The following is a 19,056-nucleotide window of genomic DNA, read 5'->3' on the forward strand; positions in this document are numbered from 1 at the left end:
CATCTCACACAAGATAGAACAGTTATTGTTAAATTGTTAAATTATGCTGGAAAAGAGCAACTGCTGAGGTTCTTGCCAGCTTCTTCTCGGTAAAATCTGCCTTACGAACCGGTGGTAGAGTCACTACAAACAGACATACTTGGCGTTTCAAAAGTGCTTAAATTAGGCCTACTTGAAATAAATGAATTTTGAATTTGAATTTGAACCCCTTCTTATTGTGTGGAGGAGACCTGTGCGGCCTGTAGTGGGACGGTATGGGTTTATAATACGATGAATTTTTAGATTTACCCTTTCGACATACTTACCTTTAATTCAATCATTGTAAAAGGATGAATTCTCACGAGACGCGTCTTACCTGGAATGCTTCTCTTTCCTTCGCTATGTTGGCAGGTACTTAAAATATGGGTTCCATCAAATGAATAGGAATTAGGTATCCTCTATGCAAGCGTTCTCTATCTTAGGCTGTACTTTCATCTGATTATAGACAGCATCTATTCTGTATATTAAAAAAAAAAGTCAAAACAAACTAAATAAAGACCACGTGCGCTTACACACCCCCTAGCTACGGCCCTGGATCTATAATCATTTATAATATAATAAATTAAAAACTCAAGTCATCGTAAGTCGAATGCGATAATGATTTATAATTTAAATAAGAAGAAATACTTAATGATGGGGGAGTTCCATTTATTCTCCGAAAAATACGCATAAGTATAATTTATTATTAGCATACAAATTATCGTTAATTAATCGAGCCATTATTAATTTATATCATTAGATAACACAATTATTTATTGTGTTATATACTTACCTTTATAAAAAGTGCAGCGGGTAATTGACTCTGTGTAAGAGACAACCGACAGCTTTAATGGGTAACGATAGAAGAAACTGGGTTTACAATAAGGATAGCTCATCAACATTAAAAAACATCCTATAGCTACTGCGAGCGACGCAGTGCGGTTCCAGTATCCATAACTGTTCTGGTACAATGCCGTGTAGAAACAATACTAGAGCTATGCCAGTTCTATTAAACCCTTGATCCTATAGGTTACAGTTATAACCACGTTAACCTGCTACCATATTTAACTGCATGGTCAAGACGGCCGACTGGCGCAGTGGTCAGCGAACCTGCTTTCTGAGCCGTGGCCGTGGGTTCGATTCCCACAACTGGAAAATGTTTGTGTGATGAACATGAATGTTTTTCAGTGTCTGGGTGTTTATCTGTATATTATAAGTAATTATGTGTATTATATTTATAGAAATATTCATCAGTCATCTTAGTACCCATAACACAAGCTACGCTTACTTTGGGGCTATGTGGCGATGTGTGTAATGTCGTAGTATATAAAAAAAAATAACCATCAGGTCGAGATTGCAGTCAAGGGCTAACTCGTAGTTTAATAAAAAATATTAAAAAATATATAAATATAATATAATAACATAAATATACTACGACTATACACACATCGCCATCTATCCCCAAATTAAGCGTTGCTTGTGTTTTGGGTACTAAGTTGACTGATGAATATTTTTAGGAATAATATACACTATACATAAATACTTATATTATAAAGATAAACACCCAGACACTGAAAAGCACACATGTTCATCACACAAACATTTTCCATTTTAATCAAACCCACGGCCTTGGACACACAAAGCAGGGTCACTTCTCACTGTGCCAGTCGGCCGTCGTATATCAGTCCACCAATTCGCACTGGGCCAGCATGGTGGACTACTGCCATAGCCCCCTCCTATTTGTAGGAGGGTTGATATGCTGATGATGATGATGTCACATTGATGTCCTGTCTTGGAAATACAGGACAAAAAGTCGCCAGCTAAAATAAATAAACAAGAAGTGCAAAACAAATCTTACGAACGAGCGTTAACCTTTTGCAAAGCTAATAAACGTTACAGGACAGCTGTCGTATGGGATATTTTTTTAAAATACTTTTTTAAATAATTTTCGTGCTCACAGGGACTTGTTGTTAAATTTTTATGAACGAATGACGGATTTGACTTTGGCTAGTCCTGATGATTATTATATTGTATTTGGGGACTTCAACATACCTAATGCTACTTGGGTGAGCAATGTCCATCCACACGTGTCTCTCCAGGGTGACTTTTCATCGGACTTAGTCAACGAGCTTTCAAATTTTCTTGCTTTTAATAATTTTCAGCAATACAATGGAATAAATAATTCCAACAATCGTATTTTGGATCTAGTAATGTCGAATATTGAGTGTAAAATCATCTCATCTTCGGCGCCACTGGTGCCTGAGGATGCACATCATCCGGCTTTCGAGGTTATCCTGGCTAGTACAAGCGGAAAGTAACTTGGACCCCGGCAAAATAAGATAAGAATATTTAAGACTGCAGATTATGACGAAATAAATAAAGCTTTGTCGGTGTTTGATTGGGAAAGTTATTTACTTTCTGATGATATTGAAGTTTCGGTTGAGAGGTTTTATATTAAATTAAATGAAGTTATTGACAAATTTGTCCCTTGTAAGTCTTTTAATTGTAACGCTAAATATCCAATATGGTATAACCGGGCATTGGTTAAGATAATCCGTGAAAAACAAAAATTTCACCGTAAGTGGAAAATCTACAACCAGTATTGTGATTATCAATCTTTTTCAATACTAAGGGACAGGCAGAAGATTATGGAAACTGAGTGTTATAACAAGTTTATTGAGAGTGCAGAGTATAAGATGGGCATAAATAGCAAATACTTTTGGTCATACGTTAAATCTAAACGTAAATCTAATGACCTACCGGACTCGATGTACATTGGTGATGTTAGAGCCTCTGATGGTGAGACAATTTGTGAATTGTTTAATAATCATTTTAATTCGGTTTTTGACAAAAATAAGGACTCCCCTAGGGATACTCAGTCTTTAACTTCGTTCACTTCAATATTTGTTAATTCTGTTTCCTTCAGTGTGCCCCTAGTAGCTTCGTATTTAAAAAAATTAGATATTAGTAAGGGAGCAGGACCCGATTGTATTCCTCCTATATTTTTGAAAAGTTGTTGCTATCAGCTGGCGTATCCCTTAGTATTATTATTCAGACAGTCCTTAGGGCAGGGCAAAATGCCTATGGTATGGAAAAAGTCATTTATTACTCCTATCTTCAAATGTGGTGACAAGCACAATATTAGTAACTATCGTCCTATTTCAAAGTTGAGTACTATTCCCAAATTATTCGAGAAAATTATATATGATACCCTTTTTCGTATTATTCGACCAATTATTATACAGGAACAACATGGGTTCGTTACACGGAAGTCTACAGAAAGCAATCTCTGTGAATTCCTCGACTATGTCTACCGAGCCATGGATGCCGGGGTTCAGGTTGATGCTGTGTATACCGACTATTCTAAAGCATTTGATAAAATATCGCATGAAATTCTCATACAGAAGCTCGATAAAATTGGTATACATGGTGACCTGTTACGATGGCTTGCATCTTACCTTAGGGATCGTACCCAGGCTGTAGCTATAAAAGGATACTGTTCCTCATTCCTGCCAGTCTCCTCTGGTGTCCCTCAAGGCTCACATCTTGGTCCGTTGCTATTCAACATCTTTATCAATGACGTTATTTCTTGTTTTAAAAATTCAAAGGTTTTGCTTTTTGCAGATGACATGAAAATTTATAGGTCTATCAATACACTTCATGATTGTAAACTCCTACAAGAAGATCTTTTTAGATTGAATACGTATTGTAAAGTCAACCTTCTTGATATTAATGTCAAGAAGTGTAATGTTATTACTTTTACCAGAAAGAAAAATCATATAATTAGTGATTATTACCTAAGCAATAGAGTGGATGAGCTGCGTGACCTGGGTGTACAACTTGATAGCAAGCTCTTGTTCAGGTCGCACATAAATATAATTACTAATAGGGCATTTGGAATGCTTGGTTTTATCATGCGTGTTACTAAGGATTTTAAGAAGACGTCAACTCTGGTTCTTTTATTTAATGCCTTAATACGTTCTATTCTTGAATACTGTTCAGCATGCTGGAATCCGCAGTATAACGTGTACATTGATGCAATTGAAAGGATTTATAATAAATTTCTGCGTTATATTAAACGTCGTAATTTACTATGTGATCACAGTATATCTGCAACTGAAATTACTTTAGAAAAAAGACGCGATTTAAGAGATCAAATGTTGTTATATAAAATAATACATAATTTAGTTGACTCCCCACTTCTTCTAAGTAATATCGATTTTGCATGTCGTAGGTTAAATGCAAGGCGTAAACCTCCCTTTGCGTGGGCTAGATGGAAGACAAGGTATTCGGCAAATAACTTTTTATCTCGTGCGTGCAATGCTTTTAACAACAAATATTGTGAGACGGACATTTTTCATGTCAAAATTGGCACGTTTAGAAAATTTATTTTGACAAAATAAGTACTATAGCTTTAAAGTTTTTGTTTTTCATTTTTGTTTTACTTACATTATTATTATTTTTTCTTTTTTTTGTATAATAATTGCTTGCTAGGTACTTACTCCTAAGCAATTGTGGTTAATGTTATCGTGTTATATGTATAACCAAGTTGTGGAAACTTTATTGGTCTATGTGATACAAAAATACGGCATTACTTTTATGTATAATTATACTGTTTGTTTCCCTTGAAAAGCTAATAAATAAATAAATAAATAAATAAAAATCCTATTATTTATTGTTTTTAGCAATTATAAAAATCTGGTTGTTGCACCCATACCATATTTAATTCAATGCTCTAACGAAATTTTTACGCATTGCACCCATCTCAACAAAATTTAAAAGCTCGTTTTTGACATTTATTGTCCGAGAGTACAAACAGAATAATAATAAAAAAACACCTAAGAACCACACTTTGAATTTTAAATGGGTCGCCTCGTTGGTCCTTGGTCTCCTCATTGGTTGGTTGGTGGTTGGCATGTTCAACTGCGGATCGCAATGTCCTGGCTTCGAAGTTAGTATGAAGCACCTTTTTACTTGTGGTAATAGCTTTTAAAGCACAACAACCCGCCTTGGATGTGTGGTGGGTAACTACGATGAGAGACGAAGCCAGGGCCCAGCAGTGGAACATTAATAGGATGAAGAGAAAATGAGGTGCGGTATACGGGATGCTGCGAGAACCTACGTAGTGACCTCCAACCCCCACTATTTCATTTCTTGACCTTTGATGTTTCAAACTACTGGCAGTACACATTTATTATTAACCCTCCCGAAAAAGAAACTAAAAACAATATCTTTAAAAATCCAAATATTATTATGTTTCCAAATATTTAAAATTAATCCTAGGCATCTTTAAAAGTGACCGAGGTGTAGAGTTATTCTGGGACGCATCTAAAACCAGCCCTTGAAAGGAACCTGTCTTATTTCAGGACGCGAGTTATCCGAGGCATTCAACCTTTCATATACCGGCGGAACAAACTCTCAACAACATAACACTATAGCGAATCGACGCGCGCGCACGCATGAAGCCCGCGCTAACGGCGCGAAAATAAACCGCGAGATATGTAAACAATTTCAATTTGACAGTTCTTTTTTTTATTTCACTTCTCTTTCACTGACTCAAAAGGCAAAGGTTTTGATATTTTTTAACAATGAAGTTTATAGTGGTGTGCTGTTTGTGTGTGATATCAGTGATGGGACAGGACATCGATACGATGAAGAATATGCCCAAATACGATGCAAGATATGACTATTTAGATGTGGACGCGCTGTTTAATAGTAAACGATTAGTGAGAAACTATGTGGACTGCTTAATTAATGGACAAAGGTGCACGCCAGAAGGGAAGGCGCTAAAAAGTGAGTAGTACATTCTTTATTATACTTACTAAATCTACAAACTACTTATCACCTTTACAAATTAATAAATGCGAATATGTGTTAATTGGTTTGTCTTCACGCAACAACAATGATCTGTAGAGGTGACATATTAAAGTACTTATCCAATCGAAGAAAACTACACAGTTCCGAGATACAATATTAAGTACAATTCTGTTAATATCTAATCATGCTAAATTTGCTGAACGAATCTTTGCATTCGGTATTAAGATGTCTTAGGTCAAAGAATAATGCAGGATGTTTAATTGATTAAAAAAATACTAGTTAATGGTCGAGGCTCTAGCTACCGACTAATGGCGGTATAACTATTGTATGCTATCCGGCCCTGAACGATAACGCACGCAGTGCTATCGGTACTAAAGGGTCAGCACGGCGATCACTAAACTGCAAAACGTTTTTATTGACATTAACAATTCGATTACTTAGTTTTTATTAGTGATATACAAATATTCATTCTAATATTATATTAATAAAAGTGTTTGTCAGTTTATTGCTTAAATATATTCCGCTCAAGCGGGAATCGATTAAGATAGAATTAACCAGTGGCATAGCTCGCATCCTAGAAATGTCCCGTAGGAAGACAATTTTTATATCCTGGAAAAACAAACCGAGAACTATTTCCGCGGAATTAAAAATATAACCTTTGTTAATAGATGCCCACTTTGTTAGAAGCCAGCTACAAGACAGAGATAAAAAAAGGATTCTTGAATTGTTTATTAAAAAACAAACGCTGACTAAGTCATAGTCAGTGTAACCTTAAGTTGTACGAAAACGATAATGGAAAACATCGTGAAAAGAACGATGTGAGATTTATGCTAAGCAATGAACGTAGTAGGTACATAGGTTTAGACGATTAAAAACTTTTTTGATTAAACAAAGTTAAACAAATTTATTCAAAAGTTAACCAATTAGTAGTGTGTTGGAACACCTTACTTGATTTACGACTTATTTGTGGTTAAGAAATATGTTGTGCATAAAACTAAGTCGATCGTCTGACTTAAATTTAACTAATTTCCTTTGTTTTTGAACCGTACGTTCATAGCTCCAGGACCTAACACTAACGTATAATTACTTTAGTTTACTAGTATAACTGGTACAACCACCTTTCAAATGTATACAAAAAATTAACATATAAAAACGAGCTAATTGACATAATTTTTTTAAGTAAGGTTACAGTTATACGGACTTGCACAGTTTTATTTTATAACTGTAAATATAAAAGACATGTGTCGCTGTCAACCGAAATAATGTTTCATTTACAAATTTTACGCCTCACCCACCCTGGCTTCGGCTCTGGGTGGGTAACTCCGAAAAATTTGAGGCACGGGAACCCACTGAACTATCACCACTTTCATTTTATAAAATTTTTAGCTATCTAATTTTCATTCTGCTTTGTCTGTGTCAGTGTCTGGGTGTCTATATGTATTTTCTAAGTATTTATGTATATAATTCGTAAAAATATTCATCAGGCATCTTAGTTCCCATAACAGAAGCTAAACTTACTTTGGGGCTAGATGGCGATGTGTTTATTGTCGCAGTATATTTATTTATTTATTTATTCATAATATGAATAGGGAAATGTCGAGGAGAGTCTTATATCGACCAAGAACTCTGTCTTCCCATACAAGTAATTAAGGTCACTCGTTACCTATTTGGGATACTTTCCTTGAACGCTGATATCATTTGGTATGAAAGAGACAAAACATTATATTATTTCCAGATCATTTCTATTCATCACTTGCAAATTATGGAACAATCTCCCATCTGATGTGTTTCCTTAAAAATACAACCTAGGGTTATTAAAGGGGTGGATAAACAAATTTCTTAAAGGCGGGACCGCATCGGTGGCTCCTCTGGTGCTGCAGATGTTTATGGGCGGCGGTGATCACTTAACATCAGGTGACCCACCTGCGCTATTAATATAAAAAAAAAAAATTATATCGATTAACTTTACGTCTTACACTAACTTCTTGACCTACACAGGGCAACACCTTTATGTTCTGCGAAATCCTGGTCTTTTAATAAGCGACGGCTTATAAACAGCAATACTTGCCTTAATGGGTGTTACCCTGTGCCCATCAACCTGGGGCGTAGATGTGAAGCCGGAATACAGAATTGCAACAATGCTGCTTAGCGGCAGAAATAAGCATGGTGGTATCAGTTGCCTTTGGTTACCTGGAAGAGTTCGCTATGTAGCGATAAGGCCGCCAAATTGTATACTTTTTGTTAAATTTTTATTTATAATTTTACTATATGTTTATGTGGTGTACTATAAAAGTGAATTCATTCAATCATTCCCCGGACGACCTAAAAAGTTCGACGAAGCTGCCGTACAGACAGTGTAATTAAGCCCTATTTGTGAAGCAAGGAATGGACTCTTACTGGCCTGATCATATCTAGCAAAGACAGGAGACAAAAAATGTTAAAGCTTCAGACACAATTCTGAAGTCCACACAGACAAAGTCGCGGGCAGAAGCTAGTAATAAATAAATAAGTTAAACAAGCCAGTCGCAGAGAGCCACTAGACCAAAGCGGCATAAGACCGTGGTATTTTGGACTCCCTACGAAAGACCCCAGAGTTGGACGTGCATTGGTTGACGTGATGATGAACGCGTATTATTTATAAATCAATTATTTAAATTCTTTAAAAAATATCTATATAGTACATTTGTTCATTTTTGTCATGTTCAATTAGTTTCGTACCTTTAATATTTTAGTAGCGGTGATAGCCTAGTAGGCAAGAACTTTACTTTACTTTCGTGGGGCCGAGTTCGAATCCCAGCACGCACCACTAACTTTTCTAAGTTATGTGCGTTTGAAGTAATTAAAACATCACTTGCCTCAACGGTGAAAGAAAACGTCGCGAGGAAACCTGCAAGCCTGAGAGTTCTACACAAGGTTCTCAAAGGTGTGTGGAGCCTACCAATCCGCACTGGGCCAGCGTGGTGGACTACGGCCTTAACCCCTTCTCATTGTGTGTGGAGACCCGAGCCCAGTAATGGTTGATATGATGAATATGTTATTTATTTATTAATTGATACTCTTAATATTTTTATCACCGCGTTTCCCTCTAGAGTTATCTTAACAAGGCAAGAAGATATTCTAGTCTAGTCTAAAAATAACCTTCAACAAAATGTTCTAGAAAAAGATTTACCTAGATTCGCTAAATTAAAATTTATTCATATTCAAATTGTTAGTGTTACTATTTTGCAATCCGTATTCACATTTAAAGTGCAAATTTCAATAAAGCAAGGTTGAAACGAAATGTCCAAATCCAATCCAAAGTCAAAAGTTCATTACTAAGTATTTCTCAACATCGAAGAGCGGAAAATAGATTTAAATTAATTTATTGGTGCACTCGGATTTTTTTTCTGCTTAAGTGTTAATATCCAGTTTCTTTGTACGATAAGACAGGATAGAATAAAAAGAATAAATATATAAAAAGGGTAGTTTAAAATTAGCGCCAGTGAAAGACAAGATTACGAGTAATAATCAATAGTATAAGCTGCCAGCATCTTAGGAACTGTGCCTCGCTGCGGTGGTTTCGAATACGTTTTAGATTTTATTTAGTTTTCAAATAGTTTATTTTAAGTTATATTTATAAAACAATTATTTTAAAGAATAAATAAACCAATAGTACTTATTTATTTATTTAAATAAGAATAGAAAAACAAAGACAGAAGCAGAATACAAGGGGCGGTCGTATCGCTTAGGGAAAAATGAGGAAAACCGAATGCAGGCGGTGCATAATAATATTTAAAAAAAATACATACGAATAACTACGTACTAAAACTTAAACTAGAATACACAAATAAAATAATACATCCCTATCCCTATCCCTACTCCCTACTAATATTATAAATGTGAATGTAAGTTTGTTTGATACGCTTTCACGCAAAAACTACTTAAGCGATCCTCATGAAACTTTGTACACATATTCTTGGAAGTGTTAGAAGTAATATAGTATACTTCTTATCCCGACATTAAGCTCGGTTCCTTTGGGAGAGGGGATGAAATTGTTTAATTTTGTCCAAACTGTGGTTGGACATAGAGGACAGAAATCCTCAGCGGACAGCAGCAAACCCCTCATTCCAGGCTTAGCGATACTGAGTACTTTAAATTTTTTTAGAACTACAACTAAATTTAATGTAAAATCAAAAAACAAAATCAAACGCAGACGAAGTCGCAGGCAACAGCTAAGCAGTAATATAACAAATGTTAAAAAAAATAAACGAATATTTATATCATATTATAAATGCACATATCATAACTAAATATTATATATAACCAGTGGCGTGCATAGAGGGTATGCACAGGGTATGCAGATGATATAAAATGAAGAAAATCTCCAGTAACAGCTATACATAGTTATGGGTACGCTTTTTATACCTCTTACAAAGCCTACCCTTCAGTTTTATAACTCGTACTGAAGACTTTCTTCATTTTATATCATCTGCATACCCTGTGCATACCCTCTATGCACGCCGCTGTATATAACAGTAAAAAGGCTCGTCTGGGCGTCAGAAAAAAAGCGTCATGCTTTTTTTCTGTCGCCAAGCAATATTGCTATGTTCCGGTTTGAAGGGCGTGGTTGCCGGTGTAATTACAAGCCCATGAGGCCTACGCCTCAGGTTAATGGCACTTTGTAGGATGTGGTTTTCCCGTCGTGGGAATCGAACCAACGGCCTTGGGCTCAGAAAGCAGGGTCGCTGCATACTACGCCAATCGGCCGTCAAAAAGCCTACCACTTCTTCTTCTTCTTCTGCTTGCGGCTCAGGTTCACCGGCTACGATCTATTGTGACGCCGCTAAAAGCCTGCCCCTTAGTATTTATAACTCGTACTGGAGATTTTCTTCATTATATATCATCTGCATATCCCGCGCATAACCTCTATGCACGCCACTGCTGGTAGTCCCTCTATTATCGTCGCGTATTATTTATAAATCAATTTTTTGAATTTCTTTAAATAAAAACTATCTTGTACATTTGTCCATTTTTGTCACGTTCAATAAGTTTCGTACGTTTAATATTTTAGTAGCGGTGACAGCCCAGTCGGCAGGAGCTCGACTTTACTTTCGTGGGGCCGAGTTCGAACCCCGCACGCACCTCCAACTTTTAGTTATGTGCGTTTTAAGTAATTAAAATATCACTTGCTTTAACGGCAAAGGAAAACATCGTGCGGAAACCTGCATGCCTGAGAGTTTTACACAATGTTCTCAAAGGTGTGTGAAGTCCACCTATCCGCACTGGGCCAGTGTGGTGGACCCTTCTCATTGTTGGAGCCCCTATGTGCCCGTAGTGGGCTGGTAATGGGTTGATATGATGAATATTTTATTTATTTATGAATTGAAATGTTACACATTAATACATGTATTATTATGTTACATTTAATTTAATATTTACTGTAATAAAACCTGTTGGAGTTCAATTAATAAAAAAAAAAAAAAAAAAAAAACTGTTACTATAAAAAATGTGTAAATCTCTTTACACATAATTATGGTAATAGGATGGCATGGTATGGATTTTTAATATGGATTCTATGAAACATCCGATTGGCAACTTTTTGGAGAAGTTGCTAAATCGGGCGACTGGTGTTTCGATGGATTGAGTGTGGGATTATAATCGATTTTTAAAATATCTTACGTTAGCCAAGATATTGGTTAATCCTACAGAAGTAGTTGGAATAAATAATGAAAAGTCTGTGTTTGATTGACACTCCCTGACTCAGCGGAACTTAGCTAAGAGGACTTCTCTGTGTATATAACTTCTATTAGTTTTCGATTAGCGAGTTGAAAAAAATTAAAAATCGGTTAATCATAAATTATGTTTAAAAAAACAAACCAATTTCTACCTTTTAGTCTAGTTTAGTTAAGTTTATGTTAAAAGCGCAATTTTCAGTTTTTCTTAAATTATTGTTTTTATTAGAGCAATATAACCGGTAACCCGTTCACCATCAAATTTGTTAATTTTACTATCATTGACATCATTTATGACTTATCGACTATAGATGAAAATGATATAAAACACAAGTCCTATTTTGTAAATTGAAAAATGGAATTATCTTATCCAATTAGTGTATATATCTACAAAGTTTGAACGAATTCAGACCGTTTGAAGTGGGCTAAAATAAAGACCAAAGGATTTGGTTATAAAACTACAAACACAGAGGTGAAGCGTGCAAAAAAAAAGCTCTAGTTTTTTTTATTCAAATTAAAATGTGCAATAAGGATATTGCAATATCCTGGTGAGTTATGAAGCAGTCTAAGATGGTTAGCGGGCTAAGCAGAGCCCCGGAAGGGCATCAACTATCTCAGGAGCTTCTGCTATCACCGTCACCAACGCGGAAACCGCAGGTGCGGTTGTATACAGTGACAAGAACGCAGATCCAAGCATCACCTGAATCGAAAATACCCCCTAGTTGCACAACAGCGAACCTTTCGCCCACAGAACTACGTCTCGGATTTTACTGATGACCTTTAGGCCCTAGCCAAGATGGCAGGCCTTAGCCATGAATAGATAAGCTTAAAGAACCATACCGGGAAAGTGTTCTTTCCCGCACTAACCACCCAGGTAAAGAGGTTGGGGAGGGAGATGACCGCAACCTAACATATTAGGGTTATAGAATAGAAAAACTTTATTAATAGCAACACAACACAAAAAGAAAGAAATCAGTAATAGTTCTCAGTGCTAAGGTGCAAAGGCAGCCTTACCACTAAAAGTGATCTTGTAAAGGCAACCTTAGTGTTAAGTCAGTTTTATTAAACCCATTACCCTAATCGGTGTCCACAGAACGCTAGTTCTCTTCGCGGTACGGGTTTTTCGATATGATGGAGCTCCTTAATATACGAGTAGAAACTCGAAATTGTCCCTATTGGGACAAAAAGTTTTAAAGCTGATGGTCTTTTTCGAATATAGCTATACAGCAGCAGCTAAATCGCTCCAACGCATTTATAGTTACATTACATTACAGGTTTAGGTAACGATTCTTTGATAGTTACTTATTTTCGAGCCTAATTATTGAAATATAATACCTATTACGAAATCTTGATGGCCATAATACATTGAACCTTCTCTAGTAGTTCATTTGTAACAGGTTCTCCCTCAACACTTTCAACACACTTGAATTCATTAAGTTTGTCTGTAGTATTGTCAAAACAGGTTTCATAATGCTTAATAAGCGACAGACTAGTATTTACCATAACTTAATTACGTACCTATTGCATTCCAAAAATCCGCTTTGGATGGTAAAATATTGTAGATAGGTATGTGACATTAAAAAGGTAAGGTTTAAGGTTCGCGTTTGTACCTTACTACAAACGTCAGTTTTGGTGTTCATCCTCGCTGGAGGCTAATTAGGAGCTATGGCTGGGACACTGTAATATTTAAGCTGCTATTTTATTATATTCTTGAAGTTATCGGATAAAACAGCTGCCTTATCGCTTAGTAGCAATAACAGTAACACCGGAGACGATATATTGCTTTTGTGTTGCTGTTAGTAAAATTAATATCTACTATTAAATTACAGTTTGACATATTAAAATAAAGTCAAACACAATCAGAAATTAAACGATATAATTACTGTTAGCTGAATTAGCATAAAAAATAAATTTAAATAATGATGTGATAATTAACCGAGAAGAAAGTGTGTCTGCGTTTTATAGCATGTCGTATATCTTTAAATCTAGCTACAAAAAATGCTTAACATGGTCGCTCAATATTTAATGCAGACAAAAAATAGACGAGGCCGAAGGTGGGACGGGGTGGGAAGGAGGATCGATGAGTGACGTGGACACTGGACTTTTAGTGCCATTTTTTTTTTCGACATTGTTATTTTTTCCGTATCTGTTAAGAGAAAGGGCTGGCTGAGTTTTTGCGAAAAGAATTAGCCTTGTTCAGTGCGGAAATGAAGTCAGCACTGTTAGCACCATTCCATGACTTGTACCTTTAGTAAATAAATAGATTACACTAGTCTTAACTGCCTCGTTAGTCTAGTAGTTAGCATGCTCAATTTCGGATCGCATCACGAAGTCCACGCTTTGATTCCCGCGTGAGTTCCTCGGAGATTATCTTTGAGTGTTTCTGTTAAAAATCTCAGTACCAGCTCGAAGCTAAGAAAATGGGGCTGTCCACCCTCGTACCTCGGAGAGCACTTCAAGCCTTCCGTTGATAGTTGCTTGCTATTATGTGATAGATATTAATAATCTTGAAACCCACTACCCTGCATTGCAGCGGCATATATGCTTTAAAAAAAACACTCTTTTCCATGAGGAGAGCCTTGTGTTCACCTGTGGTTCATTAATATGATGTCTGTCAATGAATGATACACTTTTAATGTACATCAAAGATAAATAGAATAAAAAAATAACAGTGAATAAGAATACATAGACCAAAATAGAGGGTACAATTTGGTGGCTTTATCGCGACTAAGCGATCTCGTCCAAACTCTGGCTGAGGAGCTCAACAAGAGGAGGCCTAAGCCTATCCTTCACGACCCTGACGATCAGATTACTCCTGACAATACTCCCTATCAGGACACACAATCAACCTCTGCACGGCGTCTCCGCCGGCGAAGACGAGGTCCACGACTTCTGACGTCGTCCGGACGTGGGCTCGACCCACAGCCACGAAGGCGAAACCCCGTCACTTCGATCGTCGCCTGAACTGAGGCTCGTTCTAACACGAGGCGCCCTCTGGCCTGTCATCCCGTCGTTACTTCGAGCCCTAGAGTTCAAACTTCATTGCAGTGCCTCATTCCGAGGCTCGCCAACTAGCCTTCGTTACGCTGTTAAAATCATTAGGATTGTTCATACACAATCCAAAAAAAAAACGGCAACCAACGTGAAAGGACATAGTGTAATGCACAATGATGATGATGACTGCGGTTGGTGGTGATAAGTTTTAATCATTACCCGCCCACAGGGCACGGGTCGCCTCCCACAATGAGAAGATGTTGTAGCCGTAGTCCACCATGCTAGACCAGTAGGGATTGGTGAACTACACACTTTTGAGAACTAAGCAAGTAAGTGATATTTAATTGCAAAACGCATATAACTTAAACAAAAAGTTCGAGGTGCGTGCTGGGATTCGAACTCGGTCCCCCAAGAGGAGTGAAGACGACGTCGTACTACCTGTGCTATCACTGCGGGCAACTTTAATAACATCATTAAAATAATTAAACAAATCTTAACAATAGATCAAGGCAAGAACCACTGCCAAATCGTAACCGGCTCGTAATCAATTTAAAAAGTTCCAGTCCAGTTATATTATTTCTTGTTTCATTGGCGAAATCGTGGATGCTTGTGAAGTTGTGAAAGTCAATCGCTTGTATGTAGCGTGAGAGGGGATAGCAATTGTATTTTTTGCGTTCCGGTGTTTTCTTCTTACCTGAGAAGGTATCGGCTTTATACGATATTTTTGTATACTAATAATATACAGACCAAGCAAGTCCACGTGATGTTTAAAGGAAAACATCGCCTTTAAACAGAGCACTTCGTAGGACATGCGAGGAACACGTCCTGCAACGTGCCGCCCGTGTACGTTAACCTGAGGCGTGATTACACCGGCAACCACGCCCTTCTGAACGAAACACAACCAAGTTGCTTGGCTGCAGGAATAAGTATGAAGATATTGTGTTTATTTGTTATTGCTGTTTATTTATTGCGTGTATGATTACGAATAATTATCACTTGGTTTGCTTCTCAGGTCGGGGCTATAGCTAACGGGTCAAGAAATTGACAGTAAATTGTCTGAAATTAGGAATTGGAATTGATCTCAAAGATAACGATATTAGGTACATTTGATGCGTAGGTAAATACATCCCATTTTTTTGTCAGATCGCGGTTGTATGTAGTGCAGTTGTTCTGACACTGGAAAGTTCTGTGAAAGTTTTAAAATTAGAAAACGTCAGATCGTCGCACCCGTCAATAGTCTTCACAATAAATATTGTGCATCGGCTATAAAATCTCAGGGCTAATTTCATATATCACCGACCGCAACTGGACTGTATCTAGTAATTTATTTGTTTGTGTCAAAGGTAAAATTACGACTGGTTTTAGGATCAAATTACTTTATTCAATTTGTTTGCAATGGACCTTTAATGTGCCGTGTGTTGACGGCCAATCAGAATACACTTGTCACCACCCCTATTTTTCCCCCGGGTATCGTACTAGGCTACTAAGGGAAGATAGACAAGGTTGCTTGGAAGCATCCGGCTCCGCTTTCATATCTCACAAGATAGAAAAATGAATTTTAAATGTAAATTGTTGATATTGGAAAAGAGCAACTGCTGAGGGTCTTGCCGGCTTTATCTCGGTAGAATCTTCCGAACCTTCCGAACCGGTGGTAGAGTCACTACACACAGACAGACTAGAAGTTTCAAAAGTGCTTATCTTAGGCCTACTTGAAATAAATGAATTTTGATTTTTGAATTTTGATACCGGCAGCAGTGTGCTCAGTACTACTACTACCATCTACTGCGATCACCAACCCTTCTGGTGATTTTGGCAAACTCTCCCATTGGGAGAGGCCTTTCGACTAGTAGTGAACTGTTAATGCTATTAATGTAACTTCAATACCACAATATCCGATGTTTCCTATGCATTCTGAAATACTTTACATTGTATATGGATTGAACGTTGATCGTGACAGCTCCTTACAAATATCATAATTGACCACTTCCATAAAATATTGATGTCATAATTTGACGACTCCCTACACATTTGGCAGATTACCGTAATGCGTTGGTCACGCTCGTCAATTTGAGAACTTACAGTAAAAGGTGTGACGAGCTTTGTGGCGCGTGTGGAGTTATTTCATAAAGTCCCGAGATCAATTCTCGACTCGCTCGTTCTTACGCTAAGCTAAATAGTAAGTACCGAAATAGAACAGTCTCCGATCAACATCTCGAAGGATAAAAGGAAGAAAAACAATTTAAAAAAACCCTACCGGCAAAGACGTACAGGTATTATGCCGCGTAACTTAGTTACAGACCTCAATCCTCAGATATCAAAGAGTCGCGAAGCTAAAGTGGCAACGGGCGGGGCACATAGCTTGGTGAACCGAAGGATATTGGGGTCGCAAGGTGCTGGAATTACGCGGTAAACGCAGCGTTGTTGGATTAGAGCTTCGGTACTTATAATTATGGTCAACCTATGAAAGCTATCAGCTGGTATCTTGCGGTCAACGCTCTCACAGTGGCGCGGCGCGCGTAATTTCATAAAATAAAATAAAGTATATTACATTCTCATAATCTAAATATAATGTTCTATTAAAAAAAAAAAAAAACAACAAAAGTAAATTGCGCAGTAGTAAAAAATAAATTCTGTATTTATTGGGTACCTACTGTGAGATAGTTTTCCCAGCCCACAGTTAAGATTGGTAAAATAGCTAAATTAAATACCAATGAAAAGCCAGGCTCTTGCAAATTGCAACTAAAACGAATCGACCGTAATTAAATTTTTCCGTACTACTTGGGTACGTTGTAATTTCACGCATGGTGACTTCCGTCCTTGCATACTATTACGAATCCTCACTAATATTATCAATGAAAAAGTTATTTTTTTTGTCATCAGCCGATTTTATATTTATTTTAAATTTGCCTCAGGTAACAAGACCCATATTAATATACTATACTATACTTAACAAAACCAAAAAAAAAAAATATCTTCAAACACAAAAAAAATAAAATTACGTAGACCTGACAATGCCTAAGTTAACACAATGTTTTTAATAAACACATATATTACATCGAGGTTATTAAACAATTAATGAATTTCTTAATGACAAGGTTACTTGGAAGCATTCCACTCTGCTTGCAACTCATACAAGATTATTTTTTTTTAAATATTTGTAGGACTAAGCTGGACCACGCAAATGTAAGACCATTGCCTACTGTTTGTCAATAGATCAACACTTCACAGGTCGTGCAAAGAAAGCGTACTACAATGTTCTTCTCTGTGTCCATCAAGCTCTGTTTAACCTGACCACGCGCTTCAGACTGCGCAATGCAGTTTGGCGGCAAAATTAAGCAAAGCGAAACAATAACAAACTCGATAAATTGAGTAAGTTAATAATAAGTAATTATTCATCATCACATCATCACATCAACCGATAGACGTCCCCTGCTGGACATAGGTCTTTTGTAGGGAGTTCCAAGTTCCACGATTCTGAGCCGCTTGGATCCAACGGCTACCTGCGACGCGCTTAATGTCGTCTGTCCACCTCGTTGGGGGTCGACCAACGCTGCGCTTACCAGTACGGGGCTGCCATTCCAGCACCTTGGGACCCCAACGTCCATCCTTTCTCCGAACTATGTGCCCGGCCCATTGCCACTTAAGCTTGGCGACTCGTTGAGCTATGTCGGTAACTTTGGTTCTTCTACGAATCTCCACATTTCTGATTCGATCGCGTAGAGATACTCCGAGCATAGCTCTCTCCATCGCCCGCTGAGTGACTCTAAGCCTTCTTATGAGGCCCATAGTTAACGACCATGTTTCAGAGCCATAGGGCATCACTGGCAACACTGGCAACAACACATTAGTAATTATTACCATAATTCAAAAGATGCGTATAAGTTATACATAAGTAACTCGATAAGTTATCGAAAATCTATTAAAAGTACTATCTTAAATACGATCAGATGAAACTACATGTATGGCTTATTATCTTTTTTTTATTCATGGCCGATTTGGACTAACCAAATCTGTAATCGATAAAAACAATTATCGACTTTGAATCAATATGATTGACAATTGAAATATATACAACGAATGGAACTTTTGATTGAATGGTACAGATGCCAAGCTTACTTCCCCGGACGGTTGACGGCCGACTGGCGCAGTCGGCAGCGACCCTGCTTTCTGTGTCCAAGGCCGTGGGTTCGATTCCCACAACTGGAAGATGTTTGTGTGATAAACATGAATGTTTTTTAGTGTCTGAGTGTTTATTTGTATATTATAAGTATTTATGTATATTATTCATAAAAATATTCAACAGTCATATTAGTAACCATAACACAAGCTACGCTTACTTTGCGGCTAGATGGCGATGTGTGTATTGTCGTAGTATATTTATTTACTTCCCCGGACGAGCTTTATAAAGCTTTATGTGACAGCTCGTCCGGGGAGGTAATACTTTTAATAGTAGTAGCGCTCTAGGTACAGTTGAAAGTAACTGTATATAATAATGCCTCCCCTTCTCTTCCCGCGG

General features: G+C 37.2%; 1 protein-coding gene across 1 annotated transcript in view; it reads left to right on the forward strand.

The window, feature by feature from the left end:
- Positions 1-5,460: 5,460 nt before the first annotated feature.
- LOC120633360 overlaps positions 5,461-19,056 on the forward strand; it is a 62,687-nt gene continuing 49,091 nt past the window's right edge. The window contains exon 1 of the mRNA XM_039903561.1: positions 5,461-5,811. Coding sequence (XP_039759495.1) covers positions 5,607-5,811 — 205 coding nt within the window. The 5' untranslated portion in view covers positions 5,461-5,606. The remainder of the gene's footprint in view (positions 5,812-19,056) is intronic.

Source organism: Pararge aegeria, chromosome 21 (genome assembly GCF_905163445.1).
Source record: "Pararge aegeria chromosome 21, ilParAegt1.1, whole genome shotgun sequence".
Classification (NCBI taxonomy): domain Eukaryota; kingdom Metazoa; phylum Arthropoda; class Insecta; order Lepidoptera; family Nymphalidae; genus Pararge; species Pararge aegeria.